Below are 16,050 nucleotides of genomic sequence, written 5' to 3' on the forward strand. Positions count from 1 at the left end.
CATTAAACTGCTCTCTGGGGTGGAATCATAGGATCTGGAGGAATTTATCCAACCCATGGAACTGATAGATGCAATTAAATATGATGGGAAAAGCTCAGTATCTTAGAGATATATTGATATCTGGTTACAGTCCTGAAACATTAGATAATGGATGGTCTAAGACAAACCTGTGGGGCCACAGTGATAGGAGATTCTGTCTGGGTGATAGTTAACATTTCAGCAGCCTGGTAATATATCTGGGAGATGTAGCATCAATTCCTAAATAAAGTTTGGGAAGGACAGGGACTTCAGGGCCTTGGAGAATCTTGAGCTAGGCAAGGCATGACAAAAGGAAGCTTGATTCTGAACCCCAAAGAGTTGGATTCTGAAGTTTTAATTATGTTCTACCTCACGTCATGGATAGTTCCAGGAACATGGACAGCAGGAGTCTTCCACTAAAAATGTTTCTGTTCCATGACCATGGGTGGGTAGGTGGATGGATACAGAGGCATATTTTATAAACCCATATTACATTTATGTTTAGTATAACTTTCTGTTTTATATTACCCAAAAGTATAGCACTTGCTTTTCATTATAACATGTATGTGTATTTTTCTCTATTAGATTCATGAGTATTTCTGATGTTTCAACTTATGTAAGAGCTAGAAGTTGGCTTATGAAGTTTAAAAATATATTAACTTTCTTGGAATATCATAAAGATAAGGCACCTCTTTTTCTATATGGGTAAGTACTGTGAACCTTTAATAGCAATGTACTTGAAAATATGACCTTTTCTACATTGTGAGAATAGATTACTTTGACTTTCCCTAAAAAAACACAAAAAAACCCCAAAAAACCAAAAAACCCAACTAATATTATAGTCAAGTCTTATTGATTGAGTGCAGAAGGAACAAAGTGCTTGCTTCTCTTTCTCCATTCTGTTTTACCAATTTCATTGGCACCTCTATTAGAGAGTGGGTAGAAAAAAAGATGAAAAGGATGGTCATATTTGGATTCTTCAAGTTTTAATTACCATGTCTTAGGGTCACATTACATGTTGGACTTCTTTCATATTCTTCTGGTATTCTTCTGGGATGAGCAGGGGTGAGAAATAGCAAACTCAAAGACTAAATCTAGCTCTCAACTTAATTTCATCTGTGCCATGGGATGTTTCTGTTGATGTCTATAATTAGGAAAAACACAGCATGGCCTTATTAATACTTATAACCAACATCCAAAATATCGCAAGATACAGATTTTTATTAACTTGTGTAGACTCTTTGTTTTGTTATATAAGTTGTGAGCTTAGATACTTTTTAGAGCAGAAAGACAAGGTTTTTCTACTAACAAAAGATGTCAAATGAGAAAATACTGGGACCATTAATGCTAATAAATTTTAAGTGGTTGTTAACATACTTTTCATAACAAATTATGATAATTTTTTACTTTCTTCATTTATTAAGTTTACAGAAAAATATAAAAATTTAAAACCCTAGGATCTTGACATATATCCAAGTAACCTCTTTTTGTCAGCTTCTACTTTAGATGAATAGAAAAAAAAAAATTTAATGTCATAGTAATATTGAATAGAATATTTCATTCTGTTCCTAATTTTAAGCAGTGTTGATGTTTTTCTCTAAATTAATTTGTTTCTTGCTTTTGATGTATGAATTTTTGTATTGTTCCTATGTGCGATTAGCCTTGATTTTAGAAAATGCTCTCCAGACAAATCTCAAACAAACAATCCAACCTTACACCTAAACGAGCTAGAAAAAGAAGAATAAACAAAACCCTTAGTTAATAGAAAGGAAGAAATCATAGATATCAGAGCAGAAATAAGTGAAAGAGAGACTAAAAAACAATAGAGTAGATAAATGAAACTAAGAGCTGGTTCTTTGAAAAAATAAACAAAATTGATAAACCTTCAGCCCAACTCACCAAGGAAAAGAGAGGGCCCAAATCAATAAAATCAGATGAAAAAGAAGTTACAACTGAAATCACTGAAATACAAAGGATCACAAGAGAGTATGACAAATAGTTATATGCCAATAAGATGGAAACCTAGAAGAAATGGACAAATTCTTAGAAAGGTATAATCTCCCAAGACTGTAGCAGGAAGAAGTAGAAAATATGAACAGACCAATTACCAGTACTGAAATTGAATCAGTAATTTAAAAACTCCCAACAAACAAAATTCCAGGACCAGATGGCTTCACAGATGAATTCTACCAAACATTTAGAGAAGAGTTAATACATATCCTTATCACATTATTCCAAAAAATTGCAGAGGAAGGAACGCTTCTGAAATCATTCTATAAAGTCAGCATTACCCTGATACCAAAATCAGACAAAGATATCACAAAAAAAGGAAATTACAGGGCTTCCCTGGTGGCGCAGTGGTTGAGAGTCTGCCTGCCGATGCAGGGGACGCGGGTTTGTGCCCCGGTCCGGGAGGATCCCACATGCCACGGAGCGACTGGGCCTGTGAGCCATGGCCGCTGGGCCTGCTTGTCCGGAGCCTGTGCCCCCGCAACGGGAGAGGCCACAACAGTGAGAGGCCCGCATACAGCAAAAAAAAGCAAAACAAAAACCAAAAAAAAAAAAAAAAAAAGGAAATTACAGGCCAACGTCACTGATGAGCATATCAATAGATGTAAGAATCCTCAACAAAATATTAGCAAACCAAATTCAGCAATACATTGAAAGGATCATACACCATGATCAAGTGGGATTTGTCCCAAGGATGCAAGGATGGTTCAATATGTATGTATATATTCCATATATATAATGGAATATTACTCGGCCCTAGAAAAGAATGAAATCTTGCCATTTGCCATGTGGATGGACTTAGATGGTATTATGCTAAGTGAAGTAAGTCAGAAAGAGAAAGTCAAATACTGTATGATTTCACTTATATGTGGATTCTAAAAAAACCGAAACAAATGAATAAACTTAACAAAAGAGAAACAGAGTCATAGATACAGAGAACAAACAGGTGGTGTCCAGAAGGGAGGGGTCGGGGGAGGAAAGAAATAGTGAGGGAAATTAAAATGTACAAACTTCCAGTTGCAAAATAAATGAGTAACCAGTATGAAATGTACAGTGTGGGGAATATAGTTAGTAACTATGTAGTATCTTTGTATGGTGACATATCATAACTAGAATTATTGTGGTTATCATTTTAAAAGGTCTAGAAATATTGAATCAGTGTGTTGTGTAACAGGACCTAACATAGTGTTCTAGGTCAATCATACTTCAAAAACAAACCAACAAATAAATCCATAGAAAAAAAAGTCAGGTTTGTGGTTACCAGAGGTGGGGGGTGGGAGAGGGGGAAGTGGATGAAAACAGTCACCAGGTACAATTTCCATTTATCAGATAAATAAGTACTAAGGAGGTAATGTATTACACCATGATGAATATAATTAACACTGCTGCATGTTACATCTGAAAGCTGTTAAGGGAATAAGTCCTAAGGGTTCTCATCACAAGGAGAAATTTTCTATCTGTTTAATATTGCATCTATATGAGATAATGGATGTTCACTACACTTACCATGATGATCAGTTTGTGATGTACATAAGCCAAACCATTATGTTGTATACCTTAAAACTTATACAGTGCTGTATGTCAATTATATCTTAAGAAAACTGGAAGAAAAAAACGCCCCCCCCAAAAGCCACCCTCCCAAATGAATATGTATTTACAGTACCTAATGTTTTGGCAAAGGTTAATGAAAATGTTTCTTCTACCTGGGTGAATAATAAGCATAAGACATTAATTTTTTAAAAAAAGCTCCTCAGCCCTGATCTAGATTACCAAGAGCCATATTTTTATCTTTTTCCCTTATGATTTTTATGTCTAGAAAGTATGGTTTAGATTTTTGCTTAGCTATTGTTTCATATTATTTGTACCTTTCTTCAAATTAATGTTAATATTTATTTAAACAAATTAACTTCAGATTTTAATTATTATACTTTTAAAGTGATCTGACATTTTATTTGATCTCTTTTTTTTCAGGAATAATAAATTTCTGATTTTTATATATCGCATTGTATTTTCAGAAGAATTTGAATATGCAGGACATATTATACGAATAATGTACATTTATCCTATGATAATGCATCTGTGGCCAATGGCAAGAGAATTAAATGTGTCAGCACTGATATTAGTAAACTACTATTTTGTATTTTTATATCTGTTAGAATCAGCATTGAAGGTACTGTTTAAAATAGAAAAGTATCCTATAAAAAGAACAGTTCAGATAATTTGAATCTATTTTTGTCATTTTTTGAAATAATTGATACTAGAAGCCTTTTGCTGTAACAGTTGATAGGATCCTGGAATTTTAGTAATCTTTTTGAATTTTCTGAGTTTAATAATGAAATCAGTAAAACAGTTAGTCTTGGATATCAGATAAGAGAAGTATCATAAAAGTTGAGAGAATCTCAAAGATCAGGCAAAAAAGAATTAAAAATCTAGACATTTGCTGTTTCCCTCAAATACTCCCTGTAACGATGCAAAGAATAAATAAGTGAATAAAACCAAAATGGTTTGCTAGTTACTTGTCATAGTATAAGATGAGAACTACTTTTTAGGATAAATGCTTCCAAGATGATTTATCAGCATTACTGTTTCATATTATAATTAATAGTATTACAATGAATCTGTTTAGTATTTTTCATTGCTTTTCTTTGGCATTACAGCTTCATAATAGACTATGTATATTAGGAATCAAATTATAATTTTTGATGTAGGATTTTTTTGAATTTCAAGTGAATGACTTAAAACCCAACTTTTGCAATATAACTCATTTGTAGTTGAGGATTTAACTGTTAATTTTTAAGAATCCCCTCCCCATATCATTGTATAGTGCTATGAAATGATGTACATTCTATATGTTTTCTAAACAGATAACAATTTTGAAAAGCAGATATTTTCATCAACATTGGAATACTTTGGAATTTTTTATCGTGCTTATTGGAATCGTTGATATATTTTGTATATACTTTGTCAGATTGAGACCAGACCACTTGGTTCTTATTCAGTTTACAGTAATAATAGGTTATTTCAGAATAATTAGATTTATTCCTCTTATCAAGGTAAAACTTCACATTTTAAAATACTGTTTTTTTTCTATACTATTTGTCGAATGAATTAAGAGACCTCACTATTTTGAAAGAAATGAGGGAGGAAACTGTCTTTTCTCCTGGAACCCTCTCTTTATAGGTATCTGCATGGTGCACTCTCTCACTCCCTTCAAAGTCATTGCTCAAATCTCACCTTCTCATGGAGAAGGTCTTCCCTGACCTTCTTTTACGCTACGTAAAATGGCAACCTGCCCTCCATACTCCCAGCGTGTTCCACCCATCTCTCTGATCCCCCTCCACTTGCTTAAATTTTAATTTTTCTGCGTAGCACTTATCACTGTTTTACTGTATGTTATATGTGCTTTCCATGAGGTAGGGATCTTTGTTTTGGTCACTGATGTAATCTATGGCTCCAGAATGATACCTAGTATATAGTAAGTACTTAATAAATTATGTATTGAATGAATAAATGAAAACAGTGGTACCTCTTGCAGCAGGATAACCCAGAAACAAGTTCTCCAAGTTTTAGTAAAATTTGCTCATAAAGCCCTAACTGTGCAGAAGCATAAAAATATTTACCCTAGAGCCCACACTACTTACATAGCCCACTGCCTATGAAGTTCAGTTTCACTGTGGCCTTCAATCTCCTTAACAATGACCATTTCTTCTTTTCGTGGCTCTGGTTTTGATTCTGAAAGTAGATCTTCAGATTTTCAGTCTCCGTTCTTTTTTATTGCGGAGCGGCTCCAGACGCGCAGGCTCAGCGGCCATGGCTCACAGGCCCAGCCGCTCAGCGGCATGTGGGATCTTCCCGGACCGGGGCACGAACCCGTGTCCCCTGCATCGGCAGGCAGACTCTCAACCACTGCGCCACCAGGGAAGCCCCACTCCATATTTTTGAGTTGCTTGATTCTTATTACATCAAATAAGTCTGTTAGTATGTATTGAAGTTATAGAGGCTTAATATGAAAAAACATTGCTGTAAACCCTGACGGCAAAAGGCATACATTAGAATCCTCCATCTAGTCCCCATTCTCCAAGCAGTTTTATAGTGATCTTAAAGGCAAAATCGTCTGAATGCCCAGACTTGTGCTTGTTGACTTCCTTTTTTTGTTCCTTCCTTGATTCTATATTGTTACCAAACTTTAGTGTTCATAAGAATGACTCTACAGAGTTGTACACACAATTTATTTATGATTTTTTCCCTATGAGCTGAGTTTAGAGCAAAGTGCCGACATAAGGTATAAGCCACCATAATACAAACGACTCTAGAAATGAGGATATGTAGAATGGGGTTAAGTCTTAATGTGGAAGGTAGAGGCGTCCTTAGATAATCAGTTTTTATACAGGAATCCTATGCAGATGAATGTAAAATAATTATTTTAGAAGGAATACTTTGTGAAAAGTCTCTCTGAGTGAAATAAAGATTTAAAGATGTGTTATTGTGGAAGTCAACCCTATTTAAAATGTGAACTAGGTGCTATTTCTGTTTAACATGCTCTGATAAGTCCCAGTGGAGTGTGTTTAAGTAAATATAGTCATGATTAGCTTTTGTTTACTGAGCAGTTACTATGTTCCAGGAACTGTGTGGACCACTTTACTTACATTATCTAGTTAAATTGTTAAAAGAGCCCTGTGAAGTGGGTGTCACCACTTTATCAAGTTAGATGTCCTAATAGCCAGTCTCAGCAGAGTGCAGGCTTTCAAAAGAAACAAATCTGTATTGGAAAACTTTGAAGAATATTGGAGACCTTTACTTCAGATCGGCCCAGGGGGTGCCAGTGCATCATGGAATAAAACTGTATAAAAATCCTCTTTACTGTCTCTCCCTCTCTCCAAAGGTTCACAACCAGAATAACAGTTTTAAAAAAATCTGTCCCTTCTCTGCTCTTGTGACTCCTCTGTGATGTTCTTTTTCTGGTCACATCTTCCTCTTGTGTTATCTGGCCCCTCACCATCCTCCCTGTGCTCTGATGTGCATCTGTCTCTGTGATTCACTGCATTGCTCGTGAGGGCCACTCCACTGGAATTCTGGTACTTAGGTATTATTATCCTCATTGAACAGATGAGGACACTGAGTCCTTGGAGTCACTAAGTAACTTGCTCAAGGTCACAGAGCTGGTGAGTAGCAGAGCTGGTATTTGAACCCAGGGAGGTTTATATTAAAAAATCCCACTCTCCTCAGTCAGTGCACTCTCCTTCCTCAGTTTATGATTTGAGAAATTTAGAGCTAAGGAGGATCTTAGATACCCTAAGGTCCTTATCTTACAAGTGGAGAAACTGAGGTGTAGAGAGAAGATTTATTCGGTTGGTTACTGACACCCAGGTTATTGGGGTGACCTCTCTTGTCTCCTGAAAACTGGTGATATGGAGAATGAGGGAAAGCGCAGGGTAGGGATTTCCCCTTAAAGCTACAGAACAGTTATTCATTGAGCTTTCATTTCTTTAGAGTGGCTCTCAAACTTGAGTGTGCATAGAATCACCTGGAGGACTTGTTAAAGCACCGATTTTGGGGCCCATCCCCAGAGTTTCTGATTCAGCAGTTCTGGAGTGGGGCCTGAGAATTTGTGTTTCAGCAATGGCGTCACATTTGTGTTTCTAACAAGCTTATTAGAAATGACACTTTGAGAACATCTGCCTTAGAGGGTGCTTTTCCTCATTAAATTTTCCATTTTTTTTCTCTCCGTTATTCCAGGTACTAATACCACTGCTGATGAATATTGTAGATGTGCAGATCAAAAAGCGCCTCAGCTTGATGTATAGTATTACAAAAGGCTATGTCAAAAGTCAAGAGGATACCAAGTTTTTAATAAAACAAATTTCTAGCCGAGAATCAATAAATCAGGTGAGAGACAAGCACTGGTCATCTGGGGAAAACATCACTTTGGTGTCTTGATTTCTTTTAAGACCATTTCTGCATGTATTTGACCCAACAGATAAATTATATCAAGTGAAAGGGATTCAGTTGTTTATTATGTGATACGAGGTGCTGCAGAGAACAGTCTTGGTTCTTTAAATTTCAGCTATGATTATCAAACTCATTTATGATCGTCAGAGAAGAAAATCTATTCGTTTTTATTTTCTGAGTGCAGAGTAGAGATTCTGCCTGTCTTTGTAACACTCTAGAAGGGTAGGACACTTGAAATAGGCTTCAAGTAGGAAATGAGACGTGAACAAGGCTTTAAGGAAAGGGTAGGTCTGAAGTGGCGGGAGAGAGAGGGAAAGAGAACAAAGATTTGACAGTGAAAATTTCAAATGCTGGTACTGAGGAGTGCATGAGTGGTAGTATTTATTGTTATTATTATTATTTATCATTCAAGATCCTCCTCATTTCCAGGCACTATGAGGTAAGTACCAAATGGGAGATGAGGACGTAAGCACATTAGGAACTCATAGGTGGAATGAATCACCTCCTAACCAGGTTCCCTCACACCAGTGTGTCCACTTCAGGCCTCTCTGCAATTTAGCAGAGTCACGTTCCTAAAAGGGCTATTTTAACTTTCATATATGATTTTCTGCTTCAGAGTATTCAATTCCACGGTCTAAGAGGTAAGGTCTTTGAATATACACACACAGACACACACACAGAACACTTACGGTAAAAAATATTCATGCATAATTTTGCAACTTGGAAATAATATAATAAAAGAAAATTATCCCTCTCAGCCCTCCACTCTACCATCTCCCAGAGACAGCCCCAAAACCACCGCTCCTGGGTTAAATTCCTCTACTATTTGCCAATAATAATTTTAATAATATGCATATGTATTTAATTCATTTTTTTGGAATTTTATTTATTTTTTATACAGCAGGTTCTTATTAGTCATCAGTTTTATACACATCAGTGTATACATGTCAGTCCCAATCGCCCAATTCATCACACCCCCACCCCCACCCCATGCTGCTTTCCCCCCTTGGTGTCCATACATTTGTTCTTTACATCTGTGGCTCAATTTCTGCCCTGCAAACTGGTTCATCTGTACCATTTTTCTAGGTTCCACATATATGCGTTAATATACGATATTTGTTTTTCTCTTTCTGACTTACTTCACTCTGTATGACAGTCTCTAGATGCAACCACATCTCTACAAATGACCCAATTTCATTCCTTTTTATGGCTGAGTAATATTCCACTGTATATATGTACCACATCTTCTTAATCCATTCATCTGTCGATGGGCATTTAGGTTGCTTCCATGACCTGGTTATTGTAAATAGTGCTACAATGACCATTGGGGCACATGTGTCTTTTTGAATTATGGTTTTCTCTGGGTACATGCACAGTAGTGGGATTGCTGGATCATATGGTAATTCTATTTTTAGTTCTTTAAGGAACCTCCATACTGTTCTCCATAGTGGCTGTATCAATTTACATTCCCACCAACAGTGCAAGAGGGTTCCCTTTTCTCCACACCCTCTCCAGCATTTGTTGTCTGTAGATTTTCTGATGATGCCCCTTCTAACTGGTGTGAGGTGATACCTCACTGTAGTTTTGATTTGCATTTCTCTAATAATTAGTGATGTTGAGCAGCTTTTCATGTTCTTCTTGGCCATCTATATGTCTTCTTTGGAGAAATGTCTATTTAGGTCTTCTGCCCATTTTTTGATTGGATTGTTTGTTTTTTTAATAATGAGCTGCATGAGCTGTTTATATATTTTGGAGATTAATCCTTCATCCATTGATTCGTTTGCAAATATTTTCTCCCATTCTGAAGGTTGTCTTTTCATCTTGTTTGTGGTTTCCTTTGCTGTGCAAAAGCTTTGAAGTTTCATTAGGCCCCGCTTGTTTACTTTTGTTTTTATTTCCATTACCCTAAGAGGTGGATCAAAAAAGATCTTGCTGTGATTTATGTCAAAAAGTGTTCTTCCTATGTTTTCCTCTAAGAGTTTTATAATGTCCGGTCTTACATTTAGGTCTCTAATCCATTTTGAGTTTATTTGTGTGTATGGTGTTAGGGAGTGTTCTAATTTCATTCTTTTACGTGTAGCTGTCCAGTTTTCCAAACACTGCTTATTGAAGAGACTGTGTTTTCTCCATTGTATATCCTTGCCTCCTTTGTCATAGATTAGTTGACCATAGGTGCATGAGTTTATCTCTGGGCTTTCTATCTTGTTCCATTGATCTATGTTTCTGTTTTTATGCCAATACCATATTGTCTTGATTACTGTAGCTTTGTAGTATAGTCTGAAGTCAGAGAGTCTGATTCCTCCAGCTCCATTTTTTCCCCTCAAGACTGCTTTGGCTATTCAGGGTCTTTTGTATCTCCATACAAATTTTAAGATTTTTTGTTCTAGTTCTGTAAAAAATGCCATTGGTGATTTGATAGGGATTGCATTGAATCTGTAGATTGCTTTGGGTAGTAGAGTCATTTTCACAATATTGATTCTTCCAATCCAAGAACATGGTATATCTCTCCATCTGTTGGTATCATCTTTAATTTCTTTCATTAGTGTCTTACAGATTTCTGCATACAGGTCTTTTTTCTCCATAGGTAGGTTTATTCCTAGGTATTTTATTTTTTTTGTTGCAATGATAAATGGGAGTGTTTCCTTAATTTCTCTTTCAAAATTTTCATGATTAGTGTGTAGGAATGCAGGAGATTTCTGTGCATTAATTTTGTATCCTGCAACTTTGCCAAATTCATTGATTAGCTCTAGTAGTTTTCTGGTGGCATCATTAGGATTCTCTATGTATAGTATTATGTCATCTGCTAACAGTGACAGTTTTACTTCTTCTTTTCCAATTTGTATTCCTTTTATTTCTTTCTCTTCTCTGATTGCCATGGCTAGGACTTCCAAAACTATGTTGAATAATAGTGGTGAGTGTGGACATCCTTGTCTTTTTCCTAATCTTAGAGGAAACGCTTTCAGATTTTCACCATTGAGAATGATGTTTGCTGTGGGTTTGTCATATATGGCCTTTATTATGTTGAGGTAGGTTCCCTCTATGCCCCCTTTCTGAAGAGTTTTTTTATTATAAATGGTGTTGAATTTTGTCAAAAGCTTTTTCTGCATCTATCGAGATGATCATATGGTTTTTATTCTTCAATTTGTTAATATGGTGTATCACATTGATTGATTTGGTATATTGAAGAATTCTTGCATCCCTGGGATAAGTCCCACTTGATCATGGTGTATGATCCTTTTAATGTGATGTTGGATTCTGTTTGCTAGGATTTTGTTGAGGATTTTTGCATCTATATTCATCAGTGATGTTGGTCTGTAATTTTCTTTTTTTGTAGTATCTTTGTCTGGTTTTGGTATCAGGGTGATGGTGGCCTCATAGAATGAGTTTGGGAGTGTTCCTTATTCTGCAGTTTCTTGGAAGATTTGAGATTTAGCTTTGATTTAGCTCTTCTCTAAATGTTTAATAGAATTCACCTGTGAAGCCATCTGGTCCTGGACTTTTGTTTGTTGGAAGATTTTTAATCACAGTTTCCATTGCATTACTTGTGATTGGTCTGTTCATATTTTCTGTTTCTTCCTGGTTCAGTTTTGGCAGGTTATACCTTTCTAAGAATTTTTCCAGGGCTTCCCTGGTGGCGCAGTGGTTGAGAATCCGCCTGCCGATGCAGGGGACACAGGTTCGTGCCCCGGTCTGGGAAGATCCCACATGCCGCGGAGCAGCTGGGCCCGTGAGCTGTGGCCACTGAGCCTGTGCGTCCGGAGCCTGTGCTCCGCAAAGGGAGAGGCCACAACAGTGAGAGGCCTGCGTACTGCAAAAAAAAAAAAAAAAAAAAAAAAAAAAAAAAAAAGTATTTGTCCATTTCTTCCAGGTTGTCCATTTTATAGGCATAGAGTTGCTTGTAGTAGTCTCTTAGAATGCTTTGTATTTCTGCAGTGTCTGTTGTAACTTCTCCTTTTTCATTTCTAATTTTATTGATTTGAGTCCTCTCCCTCTTTTTCTTGATGAGTCTGGCTAATGGTTTATCAATTTTGCTTATCTTCTCAAGGAACCAGTTTTTAGTTTTATTCATCTCTGCTATTGTTTTCTTTGTTTCTCTTTCATTTATTTCTGCTCTGATCTTGATGATTTCTTTTCTTCTGCTAACTTTGGGTTTTGTTTGTTCTTCTTTCTCTACTTCCTTTAGGTGTAAGGTTAGATTGTTTATTTGAGATTTTTCTTGTTTCTTGAGGTAGGCTTGTATAGCTATAAACTTCCCTATTAGAACTGCTTTTGCTGCATCCCACAGGGTTTGGATCATCGTGTTTTCATTGTCATTTGTCTCTAGGTATTTTTTGATTTCCTCTTTGATATCTTCAGTGATCTCTTGGTTATTTAGTAACGTATTGTTTAGCCTCCATGTGTTTGTGTTTTTTACTTTTTTTTCCCCTGTAATTCATTTCTAATCTCATAGCGTTGTGGTCAGAAAAGATGCTTGATATGATTTCAATTTTCTTAAATTTACTGAGGCTTAATTTGTTACCCAAGATGTTATCTATCCTGGAGAATGTTCCATGTGCATTTGAGAAGAAAGTGTAATCTGCTGTTTTTGGTTGGAATGTCCTGTAACTATCAATTAAATCTATCTGGTCTATTGTGTCATTTAAACCTTCTGTTTCTTATTTATTTTCATTTTGGATGATCTGTCCATTGGTGTAAGTGAGGTGTTAAAGTCCCCCACTATTATTGTGTTACTGTCGATTTCCTCTTTTAGAGCTGTTAGCAGTTGCCTTATGTATTGAGGTGCTCCTATGTTGGGTGCATATATATTTATAATTGTTATATTTTCTTCTTGGATTGATCCCTTGATCATTATGTAGTCCTCTTCCTTGTCTCTTGTAATATTCTTTATTTTAAAGTCTATTTTGTCTGATATGAGTATTGCTACTCCAGCTTTTTTTGATTTCCATTTGCATGGAATATCTTTTTCCATCCCCTCACTTTCAGTCTGTTTGTGTCCCTAGGTCTGAAGTGGGTCTCTTGTAGACAGCATATATATGGGTCTTGTTTTTGTATCCATTCAGCAAGCCTGTGTCTTTTGGTTGGAACATTTAATCCATCCTAGTTTAAGGTAATTATCGATATGTATGTTCCTATGACCATTTTCTTAGTTGTTTTGGGTTTGTTTTTGTAGGTCCTTTTCTTCTCTTGTGTTTTCCACGTAGAGAAGTTCTTTTAGCATTTGTTGTAGAGCTGGTTAGGTGGTGCTGAATTCTTTTAGCTTTTGCTTGTCTGTAAAGCTTTTGATTTCTCCATTGAATCTGAATGAGATCCTTGCCGGGTAGAGTAATCTTGGTTGTAGGTTCTTCCCTTTCATTACTTTAAGTATATCATGAGACTACCTTCTGGCTTGTAGAGTTTCTGATGAGAAATCAGCTGTTAACCTTATGCGAGTTCCCTTGTATGTTTTTTGTCATTTTTCCCTTGCTGCTTTCAATAATTTTTCTTTGTCTTTAATTTTTGCCAATTTGATTACTATGTGTCTTGGCATGTTTCTCCTTGGGCTTATCCTGTATGGGACTCACTGCACTTCCTGGACTTGGGTGGCTATTTCCTTTCCCATGTTAGGGAAGTTTTCGACTATAATCTCTTCAGATATTTTCCTGGGTCCTTCTGGGACCTCTATAATGGGAATATTGTTGCATTTAATGTTTTCCCAAAGGTCTGTTAGGCTGTCTTCATTTCTTTTCATTCTTTTTTCTTTATTCTGTTCCACAGCAGTGAATTCCACCATTCTTTCTTCCAGGTCATTTATCCATTCTTCTGCCTCAGTTATTGTGCTATTGATTCCTTCTAGTGTATTTTTCATTTCAGTTTTTGTATTGTTCATCTCTGATTGTTTGTTCTTTAATTCTTCTAGGTCTTTGTTAAACATTTCTTGCATCTTCTTGATCTTTGCCTCCATTCTTTTTCCGAGGTCCTTGATCATCTTCACTATCATTATTCTGAATTCTTTTTTTGGAAGCTTGCCTATCTCCACATCATTTAATTGTTTTTCTGTGGTTTTATCTTGTTCCTTCATCTGGCACATAGCCCTCTGCCTTTTCATCTTGTCTGTCTTTCTGTGAATGTGGTTTTTGTTCCACAGGCTGCAGGATTGTTGTTCTTCTTGCTTCTGCTGTCTGCCCTCTGGTGGATCTAATTCTTGATTTATTATTTCTAAACAGCCTTTATTTACTCTTTGCCTTGCAATATAAGGAGATTAAACATTCATCTCTTTTAACCTTTTCTTTTTTATCTCTTAAATTTTTGGAGCTATTATTTTTACAGGCAGATGGTTTATAACATTTACCTTCTATGCTGTAAGTATAATTGTCTTCATTCTTTTCAGTAAATGACTCTATACATGGAAAACCAAAAAACAACCTCTACTTTATGATTATATAAATATTATGATTGTATAAATGTTATTCACTCTAGAACCTATCATTTGATTGAATCCATAACAAAGGAAATATGATCCTATGTCATTAAACCTTTTGTACTTGAAGGAGACTCTTCTCTATGAAACAGCAAATGAATTAGTTTTTTTTAACAATACCTTCCTTCTCTTCCTTTAGGTTATATTCCCCAGCCACTCTTTCTGGAGTCTCATGTGAGCTCCCTTTTTACTTTCCTTTCTATTGTGCTGGATCATGTCCATAAGAAATTTTTTCCATACGTCCAAAAATTTTTCCATAAGTCCAAAATTCATTTTGTTTTGATTTTTATTTTCATAGTCTGACTCTCCAAAACCATTTTCCTGAAATCATTGCCCCTCTGTCTTCAGCATTGCTGATACAAGACTGATTTTACTTTTGCTTTTGTAGGTGACTTTTTCCCTCTTTAAAGTCTTTGGGATTTTCTTTTTATCCTTGGAGTTCTGAAATTTCACTAAGATATGTCTACATGTGATTTTTTTAAAATTTGTCCCATTCAGCACGTGGTGGAGCCTTTATAATCTGAAGATTACCATCCTCCTTCCATTACTTTTTTTTTTTTTTTGGCAGTACGCGGGCCTCTCACTGTTGTGGCCTTTCCCATTGTGGAGCACAGGCTCCAGACGTGCAGGCTCAGAGGCCATGGCTCACGGGCCTAGCTCCTCCGCGGCATGTGGGACCTTCCCGGACTGGGACATGAACCTGTGTCCCCTGCATTGGCAGGTGGACTCTCAACCACTATGCCACCAGGGAAGCCCCCATTACTTCTTTGATTATTTTCTCCCCTCTGTGGTTTCTATTTTCTCCTTTTGGAACTCTTTTAAAGAGAGTTTTGAATATCTGTGTTTAGTCCCTCTTTCAACTTTCCTCATAACTTTCAACTCTTTCCTCTTTGCATTGAGAACCCCTGGTTTGATTTTCCAGGTTCCTAAGTCAGTCTTTAGCTGTGTCTATTTTGTTATTCACCCCATCTGTTAACTTTTTTTTTTTTTTTTTTTTTTTTTGTGGTATGCGGGCCTCTCACTGTTGTGGCCTCTCTCGTTGCGGAGCACGGGCTCCGGACGCACAGGCTCAGCGGCCATGGCTCACAGGCCCAGCCGCTCCGCGGCATGTGGGATCTTCCCGGACCAGGGCACGAACCCGTGTTCCCTGCATCGGCAGGCGGATTCTCAAGCACTGTACCACCAGGGAAGCCCTGTTAACTTTTTTTTGACAAATACTTTTTGTCAAGCAATCAAGAACTTTGATTGCTTCTTTTTCATAGGAACTGTTTCTTTTTTGTTTTTAAAAGAATGTGATATTCTCTTGAACCTCTTTATTTTTAAGAATTTCTGTTTCCTGTATCAGTTCTGCTTCTGTGAGGTTCATTCTTCTATTTGTTGTGTTTGGTTCTTATCTTTCATTCAGTTTTTCCACCCAGTGTTTGGTGATTTGAGGTTTTATATTCATATATGTAGATGAAAGTCTAAATTGAGTAGTAGCAATAGCTAAAGGGTGTTTTCTCAGCCCAAGTGAGACTCCTGAGTTTTAATCCAAGAATGAATTTAAATCCTAATTACTGAAGCTCTAGATCTTATAATTGTGTGCATAAAAACAAAATCAGGATGGGCTGGGGGTT

At 36.5% G+C, this 16,050-nt stretch overlaps 1 protein-coding gene across 1 annotated transcript in view; it reads left to right on the plus strand.

The window, feature by feature from the left end:
* SLC9C2 (solute carrier family 9 member C2 (putative)) overlaps positions 1 to 16,050 on the plus strand; it is a 155,387-nt gene that overhangs the window by 94,914 nt on the left and 44,423 nt on the right. Inside the window, exons 20-23 of the mRNA XM_059040828.2 lie at positions 604 to 723; positions 4,000 to 4,198; positions 4,893 to 5,081; positions 7,765 to 7,914. Of these exons, the coding sequence (XP_058896811.2) occupies positions 604 to 723; positions 4,000 to 4,198; positions 4,893 to 5,081; positions 7,765 to 7,914 (658 nt within the window). The remainder of the gene's footprint in view (positions 1 to 603; positions 724 to 3,999; positions 4,199 to 4,892; positions 5,082 to 7,764; positions 7,915 to 16,050) is intronic.

Source organism: Kogia breviceps, chromosome 1 (genome assembly GCF_026419965.1).
Source record: "Kogia breviceps isolate mKogBre1 chromosome 1, mKogBre1 haplotype 1, whole genome shotgun sequence".
NCBI lineage: Eukaryota > Metazoa > Chordata > Mammalia > Artiodactyla > Physeteridae > Kogia > Kogia breviceps.